Raw genomic sequence first — 17,954 nt, 5'->3', positions numbered from 1 at the left:
AGCTCCTCTGTCACTGACGCCCCCTTGCAAGTCTGGCGGCTTCTCGCGGGGCCAGACGCTGCGCCCCTGGCGCCCTGCAGATGGGGTGGACAGGGACCCGGAGCTCGAGCCACGGGTGACCCGCGCTGGCCGACCGGCCTGCCGCGCTGGCGGAGGATGCTAGGCGGAGGAGCCCTGGAACCGCAGCCGACACTTCACGGCGTCCGCTAGGCTGCAACTTGGAATGCCCAAGAAGCGGTCCGGCTCCTGCGACCGCTTCGCCGCGTCTAGGGAAGCTGCGCTCCGGATTTGGAGGCGGAGACCTAGGGCGGCGGAGACCTCCGGCGGCGGCTGCAGAAGAACGAGCCGGACGCAGGAGGGGGCGTGCTTTCTCCCAGCGGGTCTCAGTAATGAGGAGACTGAGTTTGTGGTGGCTGCTGAGCAGGGTCTGTCTGCTGCTGCCGCCGCCCTGCGCACTGGTGCTGGCCGGGGTGCCCAGCTCCTCCTCGCACCCGCAACCCTGCCAGATCCTCAAGCGCATCGGACACGCGGTGAGGGTGGGCGCGGTGCACTTGCAACCCTGGACCACGGCCCCACGCGCACCCAGTCGCGCTCAGGACGGCGGCAGGGCGGGTGTCCAGAGGGATGAGCCAGAGTCGGGGACGTGGCGGCCACCGGCGCCCTCGCAAGGTGCACGTTGGTTGGGGAGCGCCCTGCATGGCCGGGGTCCACCGGGCTCCCGAAAGCTCGGGGAGGGCGCCGGGGCCGAGACCCTGTGGCCGCGGGATGCCCTGCTGTTCGCTGTGGAAAACCTGAACCGTGTGGAAGGGCTCCTACCCTACAACCTGTCTTTGGAAGTAGTGATGGCCATCGAGGCGGGCCTGGGAGATCTGCCGCTTATGCCCTTCTCTTCCCCAAGCTCGCCGTGGAGCAGTGACCCTTTCTCCTTTCTGCAGAGCGTGTGCCACACCGTCGTGGTACAAGGGGTTTCGGCGCTGCTGGCCTTCCCCCAGAGCCAGGGCGAAATGATGGAACTGGACTTGGTCAGCTCTGTCCTGCACATCCCAGTGCTCAGCATAGTGCGCCACGAGTTTCCGCGGGAGAGTCAGGTGAGAAGAGTCTGGCGCGTGGAGTGATGTGCGCTGCCGGGAGTCGGGACCAGAGGGGGAGGAACAGTGGGTGAAGCCTGGGTTTTTGATTTTGGTTTGTTTATTAACTTTGATGTCTAAGGCTTGGACTATGTCCTTAGGTGGTAGGTTGGAGGACTTCAGTTGAAATAGAATAAGGCATTTTAAACGCAGGCAGAAATAAAATGCAAAGTTTGGGGGGTGGGGAGTCACAGATGGAAGGAAGAAAGTGGACATGATATGTAGTGGGGGTTGGGAGATGATAACGTTTTGACAAGATATGAGAAATCTAGTGGGTTCCAGACACCTGAAAGTTAAGGTTCAGAACCGTGGACAGTGATCAAGGGCTCCAGACTGGAGTGAGGAATGGGGGTGGGGCCCCAGACTTGCCACTGTCTTAAACTCCCAAGGGAAATTCAGAAAACCTGTGACAGAAAAAGCAGCAGCTGGTCTTTTCTACTTCTTCCAGAGGCGTGCCAGGGCTCTGTGGTGTAAGGAAAAGCAGTCCCTCTGGCTTCCCTTCAGTATGTGTAAAAGTCTGCAGCTTGTACTGAAGCCACTGGTCACAGAGTGGCTGGCAGTCTTGCAATTGGAAACCGCTGGAATTCCTGAGAGCACAAAAGATGAGGAGACTCATCTGTGGGTTCCTTGTCCCTACCTTCCTGCTCTAGGTTGTGGGCTCAGAGGCTGGACATGTAATCGCTGTAAGGAACCCATTTCTGCTCTCTTTATTTAAGAATAAACAAATAAAGGTTTAGTTTTATAAGGGTTTGAAAAAACTCTGAAGATATTTTCAGCAAAGAAACTATTTGTGGACAAGTCTTGACAAGTAACAAAGAGGAGATGCGATACTCAAGAAGGAGACAGGGTCTTTACAGCAACACAAGTCCTTTTTGTTTTGTAGACTGCTTTTAGCATACCAACTCATGTCATCTCGTACAGGGTATTTGTGGGACCAATTAATGAAAATAGTCCCATTTTAAAGACTGAGAAACTGAGGAACGTTCCAGAATTCAAGGAACATTGGGCTAGGAAGAGTCTAGAGATCTGCAGATTTGTAACTCAGCATCATTTTCACTCTGTCCTTTGGTTGACAAGATATTTTTAATGACCCTTCTTGAACTTTTGGTCTGTATTCAGAGATATAGTCTGAAGTCAGTATGGCAACATACAAGTGGAAAGTTTGATAAAAACCTATGTCTAAAATATTCAAGGAATACTAAGATTTTCTTCTGTGAGAAAAGAAAATGAATCTTACATTTTAACTCATAGGAAGGACAAGTACAAAATCCTTCCAGCAGCTTCCCTGGGGCCATTTCTATTTAATGATGAAATACAGAGATTTGATCTGCAGAGTGCAGGCTGATTAACTCTTATCTAAAACATGTCTCTTACCTGAATCTGAATGGCTGTAAGCAGCAGATGAGAAAGCACGGGGAACATGCCTGTACAACATGGCCAGTGAGCAAAGTGTTATAAGCATGAAATTGCATCCACAGGCCACGCCATTATTAATACATATGCAGAAGCAGACCGGATGAAATGCGGGAGTCAGCACGGGCTGCTCATCCCTGCCTCCTTATTACCTAATCCTTCAGAAGTTGCCAATAACGGTCACAGTCACCAAACTCCTTCCCATTTGCAGATTGTTTGGCAGGACTCTTAAACAGCAAGACATTTCTCCCCAAATTAGTGTTCCCTGGTTGGAAGGGAAGCCGCGTTCCATGATGGATGTGTGCAGCATACAGCACACTAAAAGAAGACGTGAGAAAAACCGTGAAGTAGTGCCTCATCAGTGAGCTTCCAAGCTTTAAGGCAACTGGAAATGAAGCCCTCCGGGGAGAAACTTACAACCTGGCTGTAAAGTGGATACTCAGCCAAGTGCATTTACATGTGTTTTAAATCACTGTCCTTACTGTGTTTAAATGGTACACATCTTAAAAGGTGAAGATGACTGTGTGACTCAGACCCAGCTTGTCCCACGGAGGACTTTTCCTTCCATCTCTCCCTGCATTTTAAATTCAGCCATACCTAACTTGCCTTTCCTTACTTTTAGTGTATCAGTTAAGTGTCATCCTGCAATAGTCTACATTTAAAATGCCCTGTTCAATGTCAAGTCATGGTAATAGGCAGTGTTAGAATATGAGCCCAGCTCTGCTTTCAGCAAAATTAATAACTGCTCTTCCTCTGGCTTCTCCTGGAAAGTGGGGCCTTCTCTAATATACTGATGTAGTTTTGTAAAAAAGACCTTCTTGATATAAAGGGATGTCAAAGTCATTTTACACATTAAATGAAATCATCTTAATTCAGGCACTGTCTTTAGAGCCTGTTGAACAATGACCTCATTTGTTGATTATCTGATGCCCGAATAAAGTATTCTAGAAGAAAGTAGACTTATCCACGCAGCCAAGGAAAAAAAAATGTGCGTGTATTCAGAACATTCCAAATTGTTTTCAGAGCTGAAGCAGCAGCAGCTGACCTCTCCCTTCTTCTTGGGTTACTGATGGTTTTCATAGGAAGGTTTTAATTGACAAGCGATGGCTTATATAATATCATGCCAGAGCTCTTGAATGGAAGGCGATACTAATGAGGTAAACAAAACTTGAGTTTTGGTTCAATGTTCTATTGATTGAAAACATAAGCACAGGTCTGGAAAGATGGCTGAGTGGTTAGGAGCACTGGCCTCTCTTCTAGTGAACTCAGGTGTAATTTTTAGCATCCACCTGAGGCTAAAAGAAGCCATCTCTAACTCCAGTCCCAGGGGATGTGATGCCCCCTTCTGGCCTCTGTGGGGATCAAGCATGCATGTGGTACACAGACAAACATGCAGGCAAATCACAAATATAGATTCAGTACATAAAAAGTAAATGTTTAAAATTTTTAAAAAATATTAAAACTTAAGTAGAAAGGATAGGTCATCAGGGACTAATTTCCTTCAAGTATGAATCCACCAAAAGTAAGTGAGTCAACTATTTACTTTTGGGAAACATGCTTATTATTACCACATAATAAAAGATTAATGTAACATGGAACTGGTCAAAATACATTTCCACGCAAAAGATTCCTCCCTGACCACCATACTCAGACTCATACCTGAGGCTGACCTACTTTATTTAGAATATCAATTCTTTCTGAATTCCATCTCTGTGATTTTCTAATAGTGATCTTGCCAGGGGCCAAGTTCCATTCACATTAAAGTTGCACTGAGTTTTGGAAGTTTGTTTTTTTCTTTCTCTTCCTTTCCCATGGTACTCTTTCTTCTAAGGATTTTGTGTAGTTTTATCAAAGGGAACTCTAAGAATTCACCTGATGGATAGTGTCAGATGTGTATTCTTTTCTAAATACATACCTAGTGTTAAAATGCCACGTTGGCTTACATTAGCCAGAGCTAATAAAGTAATATAATTGGTTTAGATCCAAGATCATTTTTTTCAAATGTAATTGCAATTGTATGTCCAACTCTGTATGTGTGCATGTGCCAACACCCATACACATGAAACACACACATGTACACATATGTGCAGCTGTATGTAAAGGTCCAGGGTCTTCACTCAGATGCCAGTGGCCTTATTTATTTATTCATATACATAAAGATTGATCCAAGAGTTCTCACTAGCTCAGACCTCATCTAATAAGCCAGTCTGTCTGACTGATAAGTCCTAGACATCTGTCTGTCTTCACCTCTCTTTACCCACCATGCCTGGCCTTTCAAAACAGTGGTTCAGTGAATCAAACTCAAGTCCTCGTGTTTGCAAACATATTATTGATGAAATGATCTTCCCATCGCTAATATTTCCGATTCTAGTTGAATAGACCAACCATGGGCTTGTCTCATCAGCCATATGTGCTAATTAGTATGTTTATTTCTACACACATATTAGTTAGTATTTTAGATGATCCATTTTCTCTGGCAATACTAAGCTAAGAATTTAAAGCTATGTATGAGGATTTGGCTAATACAACAGTAATTTTGCAGGAGCAGAAAATGATACCACTGCATAACAGGTGCCTCAGAAAGACCAGAAAATAGTGTTTATTTTTTTATTGGATATTTTCTTTATTTACATTTCAAATGTTATACCCTTTCCAGGTCCCTCTCCATCCCATCCCCCACCCCCTGCTTCTATGAGGATGTTCCTCCACCCACCCACCAACCTACTCCTGCCTCCCCACCTACACTGGAGCATCCATCTAGCCTTCACAGGACCATGGGCCTCTCCTCCCATTGATGCCTGACAAGGCCATCCTCTGCTACATATGCAGCTGTGGCTATGGGTCCCTCCACGTGTACTCCTTGGTTGGTAGTTTAGTCCCTTGGAGATTTAGGGGGTCTGGAAAAGCATTTGACAAAACTTATCACCCCTTCATGTTAAAAGTCTTGGAAAGATCAGGAATTCAAGGCCCATACCTAAATATAATAAAAGCAATATACAGCAAACCAGTATCCAACATCAAACTAAATGGAGAGAAACTTGAGGCAATCCCATGAAAATTAGGGAATGGTGTTAATTTTTAAAATACCAGCTCTAAGTTGTGTCAGATTTTTTTTTTTTTTTACTTGTGCTATGGCAGTGTGACCTAAGGGTCACAATCCATTTGCCATGCCTCTATCTCCAAAAATATTTACATTATAATTCATAACAGTAGAAAAGCTACAGTTATGAAGTAGCAACGAAAATAACTTTATGGTTGAGGGTCACCAGGACATGAAACTGTATTAAAGGGCCGCAGCTTTAGGAAGGTTGAGAACCCTCCCTGCTCTATATTAAGCACTGCATTTGCTCTCCCCACATCCATAGGGAAGTATTTTTCTGTGGTTTGTAACAAATGGCTGGTAGTAGCACCTAATTATTTCCAACTTGATAAGTGATTTCAGAGTAAATGTCAAGTGATGCAAATTTTTTGCCTCGTAGTGGTCTTTTTCAGCTTCCTTATCAAAATTAGAGGCTTGGGATTAATTCAGGGTTTTTTTTTTCCTTAATTTGATTCATTATTTTTCTTAATTTGGTCTATTTTTCCTTAAATAATTGGTTCAGAAGAGAGTAGGAGATACCATTCATTGAGGAATTAGTCTGTCTTACTTTTCTTTATATTTACATCAACATCAGCTAATCTATGAAGAAGATATTTGGTCCTAACTATTATATTTTAGGCTTAATTTGTAGTTCTACATAAAAGTCAATACTGATTTCAATGACTAAGTGCTATGTGCTTTGTATCTTCTGATGTTGCAGAAGGCATCATGAACGTTTGTTTCATGAATACTTTGTCAAATTCCTATCACTTTGGGGGGGAAAAAAGGCCAAAAACTTTCAAATCCACATCTGACTCCTATCAGCTATCATAATCCTTTGCAAGTCACTATCCCTGAGCATATTAATATTCTTATTAATCAAGAGGCTGTTTCTTAGCATTCTGACTTGCTTCATCCGCCAAATGAGAAAATGAAAAGTACCAGGGGTAAATCTATCATGTTAGCTGGCAGAAAACAGTTGGACCAATAAGTTTCTGCTGACCAGAGCAGGTGACCCTGCTTCTCAAGAAGGTGAGGAAGGAGCATGGGCTCAAGGCTAGCCTGGGCTACACAGTGAGAGAATTTGACAAAGGTTCAAATGTGTGTGTGTGTATGTGTGTGTGTGTGTGTGTGTGAGAGAGAGAGAGAGAGAGAGAGAGAGAGAGTAAATACACATCAAATATATACTGTCATAATCTTCCTACTTCTTTATTAGTTAAAAGAGCTCCACATTTCTCTATATTTACCTTCTCATTTTATAAGAAGAACTAGACTTACATCTGCCTGGGAACACACAGATCTCTTTCTATCCCAATGGCAAATTTTGCTTCTGCCACAGCTAACAATACCTTGAACTCTAGACACAGCCATAGAAATTACAACATGGAATAAACTTGAGAAACCTCGCCCCTTCACTTTCATTATGGAAGTTTTGTTTTCTTTAGACAAATATTTTTACTAAAGAGTCAGTGGACACAGAGCGTACCCCACCCTCAATTTGTGTGCAGCTTGGCTTATTCAACATTTTTTAAATAGAAATGTTTCTTTATGAGAAACACAGTGCGTTGGTTCAAGCTGGCACAGGCACCTCATTTCTTAATGGACTGATAGCAATTTGCAAACCAACTACTGAGTGCCATTTCCCTAGTAACTGCACAGGGCTCTCCCAGCATGGTACTGCTCATGTTAGCAGCAATATTCAATACAGAGATGAGAAATCCTCTTGTCTTCTCTTCTGTCTATTCTAACTACTACCACACACAGAGAAAAGTACAGCACAAGTAATGTGGTCCTAAAACTCAGCAAGGAAAATAGCATTTCATAGCATATACTACACTGCTTTTTGAATGAATGCATGAATAACAAACCAATGGGAGGCACTCAGTTGTGCTTCTGATCTTTCCTTTGTAAGATGCATGGACAGGGATTTAGTTGAGGATAAGTAAGCTAAAGCCATTCTTGTCCTTTCCCTCAACTTCTCTAATCTGTTGTTGTTTACATTTTGTGTTGGCTTGGTTTGGTTTGTTGTTTTCTCTGTATGTAGGGTCCTTGAATTTTAAGGGGAGCTTGTCAGATTGTGTTAGACCTCCTGCAGTGAGGGACCAAGTGTGTTGGATCTCCTGCAGTGAGGGAGCAGGTGTGTTAGACCTCCTGCAGTGAGGGAGCAGGTGTGTTAGATCTCTTGCAGTGATGGAGCAGGTGTGATAGACTTCCTGCAGTGAGGGAACAGGTGTGTTAGACCTCCTGCAGTGAAGGAGCAGGTGTGTTAGGACTCCTGCAGTGAGGGGGCAGGTGTGTTGGACCTCTAGGAGCAGGTGTGTTAGACTTCCTTCACTGAGGGAGCAGGTGTGTAAGAATTCTTGGACTGAGGAAGCTCCTGACCTTGGTTAGTGTAACAGCAGGAAAAAATCTTTCTCTGATTGGTCAGGGTTGGCTTGTGCAGCAGATGAGTCTTCAAGGGGCCTAGAGTGAGTAGGATGGCTCCCTTGTCAGGCTGCATTATACCTCCTTGTTACTTACTGAAACATTAATCTAGGAAAGGTTTCATCACAGGTCCTAATAGTGTCTGTGCCTTTCAAGGCTCCATCACAACTGCAGTGATATTATCCTCTTGAGTCCTGTAAGATAGAGAATTACGTATAAGTATACAGAGAAGAGGAGAAGGCAGCCTTCTAAGAAGTGGGGAGCCCTGGAGAAGAATGAATGAACAACACCTTCTGCATTTAGCATGACTGGCAGGGCACAAAAGAACAAACTGAAAACTGTCGCAACATGTGTGTCATCTGGGGAACCAGGGTCAAAGGCAGAGGTTTGTCCACTTCAAGCCTTGGTTGTTTAAAACATGTTAGGTGCTGCATTTTCAACTCTGGGAATTAAGTAGAATAATGATATGGAATGCTGTGCAGACATTCAAGATGAGAATATACTTAGGGACATAGAGAAGTAGAAAAAACTAGAAAAGTATGCATAAATTATATTTTTCAGAAAAATGTGATCTGAAATTTAAGTTATAAAAATGTTAGTAGCACAGTCACATGTAAATAAGGGCAAGACTAATTGGACTGAGCATGGTATGACACATATATACACACATGCATATATGTGATTGGGGCCTACAGGAGGAGCTGAAAAGGAAGTAAATATAATGAACTTATACACAAAATGCTCAAATAAAAACATTTTTTACCAATCAAAGTACAGAGTTCAGGAGCTCAGTCTCACTAGATACATCTACAAAACAATTCCCACACAAAAGGTTCAGGAATCATTGTGGAAGATGCAGCGGAAAGACTGTAAGACCCAGAGAGGATTTTGCGGTGAGATCTTGTCTCCTACAAATGTCCGAAGCCACGTGCATGAAGTCTCCCCAACATGACTGCTATCTAAATGTGAGCTGAATAAGGACAATAGCAGTAAACAAGCTGAAGTAGACAGGGGAAAACCCAAGAGGCCATACATAAAGAACGACAAGCATCTAAGGAATACTATAAACTGGAAAAATAGTCTGACCCAGGCAGAAAACGACAACTGATTATCCAATACCAAATGACCATCTCTGAAAACATAATAACATTGTACAGACTGGGTTGGCCATATTTACTTTATTAGAAGTATGTGTATATGTGCAATTACATGTATATATGTAATAATGACTAATGACAAAAAGATGCCATGATTTTGAACGAGAGCAACGAGAAGTACATGGATGGGCCGCAGTGGGGAAAGGGAAAGGGAAAATTATACAATTATGTTATAATCTCAAGAAATGAAAGAAAATTTTAAAAATGTAAAAATGCCAAAAATAAGAGCATTTCTAAACAGTGTTAACATCAATTGTAACTAAAGAGTTAAGTCCACCTATTGCTCCCAACACAATCACACCACACACACACACACACACACACACACACACACACACGTGTGTGTGTGTGTGTGCATGCACACACACAGGCACATGCATGCACACTAACACACGCACATGCACACCCTATATAATTAAGAGAAAGAGAAAAGAATTTTTATATTTCCTCACTCATGTTTCTCAATTCTTCAATAGCAAAGATTAAAGGGAAAATAAACCAGAGTATGTTTACATTCATTAAAAGTCTTTTATCTTCATACTTCCTTTATGAAGTATATGAGACAAATATTCTTGTTTTATATTGCAACAAGAAAAATAATAACATATACAGACAACATAGTACAGGAGATAAAAGACTCTTACTGAACACATATCTACAATCTCAGCAGTGGGAAGATGAGGCAGGAGAATTGTTATGAGTTTGGTGAGAAGACATGAAGACTAGATTTCATACCTACATTTTCCTCCTAGCCTTACAACGTCTTAAACATATTATTTGGGAATCATCTCTCTACATATTCTCCCCATGCTTAAGCTTACTGAATCATAAGTTGTGATCATGTAGTAAGTTTATTGTAAGTGCTACATCATGGATGCAAAGAGTAGTACTTAGAGGACAGGATGTTCTGATGCTGATAAAGCTGCTGCTGCTACTGCTGTTGTCGATGGTGATGATGATGATGATGATGATGATGATGTTTCTGATGCTGTTGAAGATGATGATTTGTTGAAGATGATGTTTCTGATGCTGTTGATGACAGTGATGCTATTGAAGACGAACCTGTTGATGATGAGGATGTTGTTGATGTTGACAGCTGCTCTTGTTACATTCTTGCTTTATTTCTATAGTAAACTACTTCTTTGTACACATTCAGCATAATCTGCTGTTTTGAAGCCCTACCAAGAGCTGTGGTCTCCTAAACTGCATCAACAATTAAAATGCACTCTAGAGTAGTTATTGGTGGTGTGAACTGTGAGGTTTGATTGCATCTGGTTGCTTCCTGAAACAGCTCCAGGGAAGTTGGATTTATGGAGCAGTTACAATGGCTAAGAAGCATATTGGGATGCTTTTCAAGCCATTCCTTGTCTGCTACCCTGGCTTCCCACAGGAGACTCTGAAAAAGAACACACAGGAGGCAAGAGAAGGGAAATGACACTCACTTCATCAGCAAAAATGCCAGTGCTCAGGAAAAAAGATGCAGTCGAACATGTGCCTTGGACTTGGGGTTCATGGGATATTTCTTTTTAAGTGTATTTTTAATATTTGTACATAAATATAATGTGGTTTGATCAAATCTATATCTATTTATTTCTCTCCAATTCTTCCCCTTGCCCCACGATTTTCCTCCCAATAGCTCTAATGCTCTCTCTTCTTTTCTCTTCTCTTCCCTTTTCTCCTCTTCCTCCTCCTGCTCCTTCTCCATGAACCCATTCAATGGTTGGATATTTCTTGTAGTAGCAGTTACCAACTCCCTCTTGGCTAATAAAGAAGAATGTGACAGAGATGTGGGATAAATAGCATGCATGATTGTGTGTGTGCATGTGTGTGCATGCATGCACACACCCTCAGGCAAGAATTAGATTACTAACTGGCATGCATAATGGTTCCTCAAAGATTGTCATGCCCAAACTCTCAGAACCTGTGAAGATATGATTATGTTAAGTATCGTCATAAGATTGACAGGTTATATTAGTATATTCATATAGATTCAATATAAGCATCAGTGCCTCTGTAGGAAGATGCAGGAAGAAGCCAAATTGTGGTAATGCAATGACAGAAACAGATTGAGTTGATTTCCTGGAAAAGAAATAAGAGATATGGAGAAAGAAGTCATAAGCCAGGAAACACTAGCAGTCACTAAAATCTGCAAAGGGAAGAAAACAGAATCCTCTTAACACATCACAGGAATGGTGCTACCCTGAACCCACCTTGACCCTATGAAACAGTCTGAGACTTTCACTGTTGGTAATAGATGCATGAGGTGTTCTCCTAAATCATTAAGTTTTGGCATTTTGTTATAGCTACAATAAAAAATGAATACTTATCCACTCAGACTTATAAGGGAAGGAGACAAGAAAGTGATAGAAAGAAGTGGTGTGGCCTTTCTCACCTTGGGAAAGCAATTTCTGGTTCAACGTACAGATTTTAGAGCTAGAGAAAAAATTCGAATGATCAAATATATGCTCTTGTCTTCTAAAACACAGTAGTTCTGCTGTACTTTAGACCAGCCCTTGCCTTCCACATAGTGTGAAACATAATCTTTACTTTTTACTGCTGTGTATGCCAGGCTAGCTGGCTGGCTAGCTTCTGGCCCCTCTTTTAATCTTGCCAAAAGAGCAGTGATGTCACAGATGTGCACAACTTGTGGGAATTTGAACTCAGGCGTCATGATTTCTGTCAAGCACTTTACCTACTGAGCATCTCCCCAGCCTCATATGAAGTGAATTCCTATTGCTTTATTGGATGCTGAAAATATCCTTGCTGCAAGGTCCCAAGACCTGACACTATTACTGAGGCTGTGGAGCACTCACAATAAGAGACCTAGCATGACAGCACTCTGGAAGGCCCAACAAGCAGCTGAAAGAGTCAGATGCAGATATTTGCACCCAACCAATGGGCAGAAGCAGCTGACCCCTGATGCTGAATTAGGGAAGGCTGAATGAAGTTGAATGAAGTGTAGGAGGACCAGCAGTCTCAATTAATCTGGACCCTCCCCCCAGGATCTCTCAAACACTGGACCACCAAGCAGGCAGCATACTCCAGCTGACATGAGGCCCCCAACACATACAATAGAGGACTGCCCGGTCTGTGTTCATTCAAATGATGTACCTAATGCTCAAGAGACTGGAGGCCCCAGGGAGTTTAGAAATCAGGTGGGGGTTGGGGGTAAGGACATCCACGTGGAGACAGGGGGAGTGGAGGAGGTATGGGATGTGGAATGATCAGAGGGTGGACAGGGGTTGGTGGTGTGGGGAATAAAATATGGAGTGTATAAAAAATTTTTAAATTAAAGAAAAAAAATATCCTCGCTGGATGCACTCACTTTGAGGGACTTTTTTCTTTTTTCTATTAATTTACTTATTTATTTGCTTTATATCCCAATTGCAACATCCTCCTTATCCCAGTCCCCCCTCACACAACCCTTCCCCCATCCCCTTCTCCTCTGAGAAGTGGGAAGGACTCACTGGGTACCAACTCACCATGGCACATCAAGTCATTGCAGGATTAAGGGCATCCTTTCCCACTGAAGCCAGCTAAGGCAGCCCAGTTAGGGGAGTAGGATCCACAGGCAGGCAACAGAGTCAGAGACAGCCCTACTCCAGTTGTTGGGGGACCAGCATGCACATCAGCTACATTTATATGAAGGGCCTAGATCCAGCCCGTGTATGTGCTTTGGTTGGTGGTTCAGTCTCTGGGAGTCCCCAAGGATGAGTTTTCTAATTACAAAAGCAATGTATGTGGACACCCCCTCCGTGCATGTCCACTCTACCAAGGGAACCCTGACTTGCCAGCAAGGGAATAAAGAAATAACACACATAGACAAACACACATAGAAAGGAAAGATGTGATCAGATCAAGTCTTCACTGTGGAGCATACATGCCACCCTACCAGCCATGGACCCCAGCTGGTTTATGGCATACAGCAGAGGGGGAAGAGTTAGCTCTTCTTGGTGTGAAGTCTCTGTAGGGTACACGGTCAGATGGTAAATACCCCAGAGAAGAAAGCTATAGTTCCTTGCTTCTGCACATGCTAGTAAGACCTCATACTTGCACACACTGTCAGCCTTTGAACCCAGGTCAGAGAGAGGTTTTGCTACCACCCTGGGGCTCCCTACAGGGTGTTTTGTGCATTTTACTTTTCTCATGGAAAGAGGGTCCTACATCCTCATATCATTACTGAAACTGAGATTGGCACCTAAGAAAGAGATAAAGGAATAAAGGATTGCTGGGTGCTTTGATTTTTAATTCAGACTGCATGTTTGCTGAGGCTTCATCATTCTGAGCATTTCAATATTATAGTGGTGAGATTTTTCTGAGTATTTGGAATTCATTTTTGTGTTTCTCAGGATTCTGTAAGTAGCTGCATCTGCACCATTACAATCAGCGCCTCAACCCATGTACTTCCAGAACTCTAACTATACATTCCTGTGATCTTCCTAGAAACAGCTTAGAAATGGACTGTCAGTACTCTCTTCTCATCAAGAAGGGGCAGTGATTTGCTAAACATTCTTTTGTTTTCTTTTTTTTTTCTTTTTGGTTTGCCAAGACAGGGTTTCTCTGTATAGCCCTGGCTGTCCTGGAACTCACTCTGTAGACCAGGCTGGCCTCAAACTCAGAAATAGCCTGCCTCTGACTCCCAAGTGCTGGGATTAAAGGCGTGCGCCACCACTGCCTGGCAGTACTAAGCACTTAAATGACAATACAAGCTGTATGCAGCCCACTGGGGTTTTGTGGTTTGGATTTTGTTTGTTGTTTTGTATTGAAGTCCACAATTGGAAGTCAAACAGAAGCTGGATTAATAATCTCAAGATTATGAATAACATTTGTTTCCATGAATGAATTTTAAAAATTATTTTATTTGTATTACTGTCAGAACAGGTATGTATGTATGTATGTATGTATGCATGCATGCATACACAATGTGCATGCTTGGTACCTGCTAAGGTCAGGGAAAGGGCATTATACACGTAAATATGGAGTTACAGAAAGTTGTGAGCTATCATGTGTGTGGTGGGAATCGAACCCTGGTCATCTCTACAAGAGCAATACATGTTCTTAACTCCTGAGTCAGCTCTTCAGACCTTGATGGACAAAATTTTTGATATGTTTTTATTAAGTAGAATCAAGGCATGGTTCAGCTGTAAAATGCTCTCTTCCAATCAGAGGGACTGCATTAAGCTATTTGCTTCTGGGTATGTAGATGAAGCTTTGGGAGCAAGCCTGCACAGAGACTCATACACAGGAAGGCTAGGTATGGTGCTATTGGCCTACAAGGACTTAGATCTCATCATAAACTGGGTTCCATATGTAAGAACAAGCTTTAGGTCTGGAGAGATGGCTCCACCATTAAAGGGTAAGCTCACATCCAGAAATATGAGAAATGCTTTAATGTGTGTAAGGAGATATGATAAACCCACTGCCTGAGTGACTCTTTAGTGCCTTCACCTGGTGGCAGGCATGCAGCGCCATCTAGTGTTTTGTAAGATATGGCTGTAAGTACAACAATCTGAGATTTGAAAGGATGCCAAGCCACTATCTAGATTCTTTCCTGGTCTTTTGACTGTGAAGAGTACAGGTTAATCCATCAAATGGATTCCACCATGGTGGATATCCACCATGAAGTAAGATATTTCCAGTGTATGTCCACAAGGCTTGGAACAAAAATAAGAAGACTCTTGCTAACTTTGAAAATGTATCTGGGTAACTCTTTAGTAAGTGTATTTTTCTACCACTTTGGCTCTGCAGCCATTTATTGTGTGGAGAACCAGATTTATTTCAGTCACTTCTTTCTCTTTTTAAAACAATTCCTTGTAGATATTTCTGGCAATTAATAAATGTCAAATATAAAATGAAGACTACCCAAAAATCTACCAAAGATGAAGGTGTGTATGTGTGTGTGTGTGTGTGTGTGTGTGTGTGTTGAACAATTGGGACCAAGCTGTATTATAAAGTCCCTGCTAGCTTCTCCATTTACTGCAAACACCTTCCCATGTCATTAATATTTTCTTTGCATGGCTTATTTAATAATTAGTTTACTTCACTCCTGTTGTTTAAACTCATTTTCCATTAAAATATAGGCAACTGCAATTCATGAGACTTAACAAAACAAATCTTCCTTTATATTCGTGTTGCTGTGGAATGCTCCCTGCTCATGTCCTGTGGCATCATCTTGAATCTTCTCCTGTTATTTCTCTATTGGTTACCAATGATGCGTTGGTCTTTGACCCTTTATAATAATGAGCAGTGCTACACTGTTCATTATGATACCATAATATTCAAATCCAGATGTTAAATCTTAATGAATCAAAATTATATACACTTTGGCCTAGATTCTTCAAGCACAGAAACCACTTTTCAGGTGACCAGAGGACATAGATAGGTAGTGGCCCCTGAATTGGCAACAAACATGGGATAACTCAGTCTTCAGAGTGTGTTCCTTTGGACCGTGCTTCCAGGAGCCAGGGAAGCAAAGGAAGCATGCATAGAGTGGCCTGGTCCCAGCAATGGGGAGTAGTGTGGAATACATTCTCCTCTGCCTCCTCGGGACGCCCTGGTTTTCTCACATCCACTCCACCCTCTTCTCTGGATACCAGCTTGGTCCCTACTTGCTGCAATCTGTACATGGACATGGCTCTCAGCACAGGAAAGTCTGAAGACTACACAACTTGGCATTTGTCTTAGTTGGGGTTTTACTGCTGTGAATAGGCACCATGACCAAGGTAACTCATAAGCACATTTGATTGGGACCAGATTACAGGTTCAGATGTTCAGTCCCTTACCGTCCAAGTGGGGGCATGGCAGCGTCTAGGCAGACATGATGTGGGAGGATCCGAGGGTTCTACATCTTGTTCTGAAGGCAAACAGGAGAAGACTCACATCCTCTGTCAGCAAGGAGGAAGCTCTCAAAGCCTGTCCCCATAGTGACACACTTCCTCCAGCAAGACCACACCTACTCCAGCAAGGCCACACCTCCAAATGCTGCCAAGCATATTCAAACCACCACAGCATCTCTAACAAACCACCTGAATGTGTTTCTTGTATCTCTCATTCCAAGTTCTCCAGCCCCTCTGCTGGGCTCAATCCAAACAAAGTGATGTTCTCCATCCCCAGTTATTTTGCACCTCTCCTCTTCGTCCAATCAACAGTGGCCATGGTTTTGTTTGTTTGTTTGTTTTTTGTTTGGTTTTTTTAGTGTGGAGGCAGATTTTTATGGTATTTTTTATGGTATTTTATGGTATTTTAATTTTTTGATGTATTTTTACTTTATGCGATATATTTTTTATTTACATTTCAAATGATTTCCCCTTTTCTTGTCCTCCACTCCCCAAAAGTCACATAAGCCCCCTTCTCTCCCCCTCTTCTCCCACCCACGCCTTCACACTTCCCTGTTCTGGTTTTGTATTATACTGCTACACTAAGTCTTTCCAGAACCAGGGGCTACTCCTCTGTTGTTCTTGTACCCCATTAGATGTGTGGATTATGTTTTGGGTATTCCAGTTTTCCAGGATAATATCCACTTATTAGTGAGTGCATACCATGACTGATCTTTTGAGACTGGTTTACCTCACTTAGTATGATGTTCTCCAGCTCCATACATTTGCCTAAGAATTTCATGAATTCATTGTTTCTAATGGCTGAATAGCACTCCATTGTGTATATATACCACATTTTTTGCACCCATTATTCTGTTGAGGGATACCTGGGTTCTTTCCAGCTTCTGGCTATTATAAATAGGGCTGCTATGAACATAGTGGAGCATATATCCTTATTACACGCTGGGGAATCCTCTGGGTATATGCCCAGGAGTGGTATAGCAGGATCTTCTGGAAGTGAAGTGCCCAGTTTTCTGAGGAACTGCCAGACTGATCTCCAGAGTGGTTGTACCAATTTGCAACCCCACCAGCAGTGGAGGAGTGTTCCTCTTTCTCCACATCCTTGCCAACAACTGCTGTCTCCTGAGATTTTAATCTTAGCCATTCTGACTGGTGTAAGGTGAAATCTCAGGGTTGTTTTGATTTGCATTTCCCTGATGACTAATGAAGTTGAGCATTTTTCAAAAGACAGGCCATGTTTTTGAATAAAGTGCTCATTCTAAACCTTCCAAGCCAGCACTTAAACATCACTCCCCTGCATTCTGAGAATTCACATCCTCACAGGAGAGACAGCAAATAAGGCATGGGAACAGGTAATTATGGGATGTGCTGCTATGAGGTGAAAGCAAGTCCGATGGAGAAAGATGAAGTGGTGTAAAGGACTGAGAGTTATTAAGTTGGTCAAATGAGGTCTGCCTGAAGAGTGATGCCAGAGCAGAATTGAAGTAGGGACAAACCACACAGCTAAAGATGGAAAGGCACTACAGTTCCTCAAAGCAAAATGCACAAAGATCCCAAGGCAGGTGTGTTAAATGAGAGAATAGATGGACTGTCCTTTGAACCACCCACTCACAGCACAGTCTGTACATGGGCACGGTCCAAACAAGGAACTGTAAAACTGAAGCAATAACCACATGTAATGTGCCACATGCTTGTAACACCAGGAACTGCTCTGTGGGCTGGAATCTCAAATATAACCCATTTCTCTCCTTAAGCTCAAAATGCTTAACAGTACCCTAAGATATTCACTCTCATCCATATGGATTTTCATACCTTATACCTTTCCCTTCACACAAAATTCTGTTACCTTCTTCATTATGTGATTTCTACGTCCCCATCTTTCTTTATATTCCCTGCTTACTGACATTCTTAAACAGCT

At 42.6% G+C, this 17,954-nt stretch overlaps 1 protein-coding gene across 1 annotated transcript in view; it reads left to right on the top strand.

Moving 5' to 3' along the window:
* The first annotated feature begins 389 nt into the window (after positions 1–389).
* The window catches only part of Grin3a (glutamate ionotropic receptor NMDA type subunit 3A), a 188,516-nt gene continuing 170,951 nt past the window's right edge, over positions 390–17,954 (top strand). Inside the window, exon 1 of the mRNA XM_052175785.1 lies at positions 390–1,088. Coding sequence (XP_052031745.1) covers positions 390–1,088 — 699 coding nt within the window. The remainder of the gene's footprint in view (positions 1,089–17,954) is intronic.

The sequence above is a fragment of the Apodemus sylvaticus genome, chromosome 3, assembly GCF_947179515.1.
Source record: "Apodemus sylvaticus chromosome 3, mApoSyl1.1, whole genome shotgun sequence".
Classification (NCBI taxonomy): Eukaryota; Metazoa; Chordata; class Mammalia; order Rodentia; family Muridae; genus Apodemus; species Apodemus sylvaticus.
Note: the sequence above shows the minus strand (reverse complement) of the source record. Positions and strands in the feature narration are given on the sequence as shown.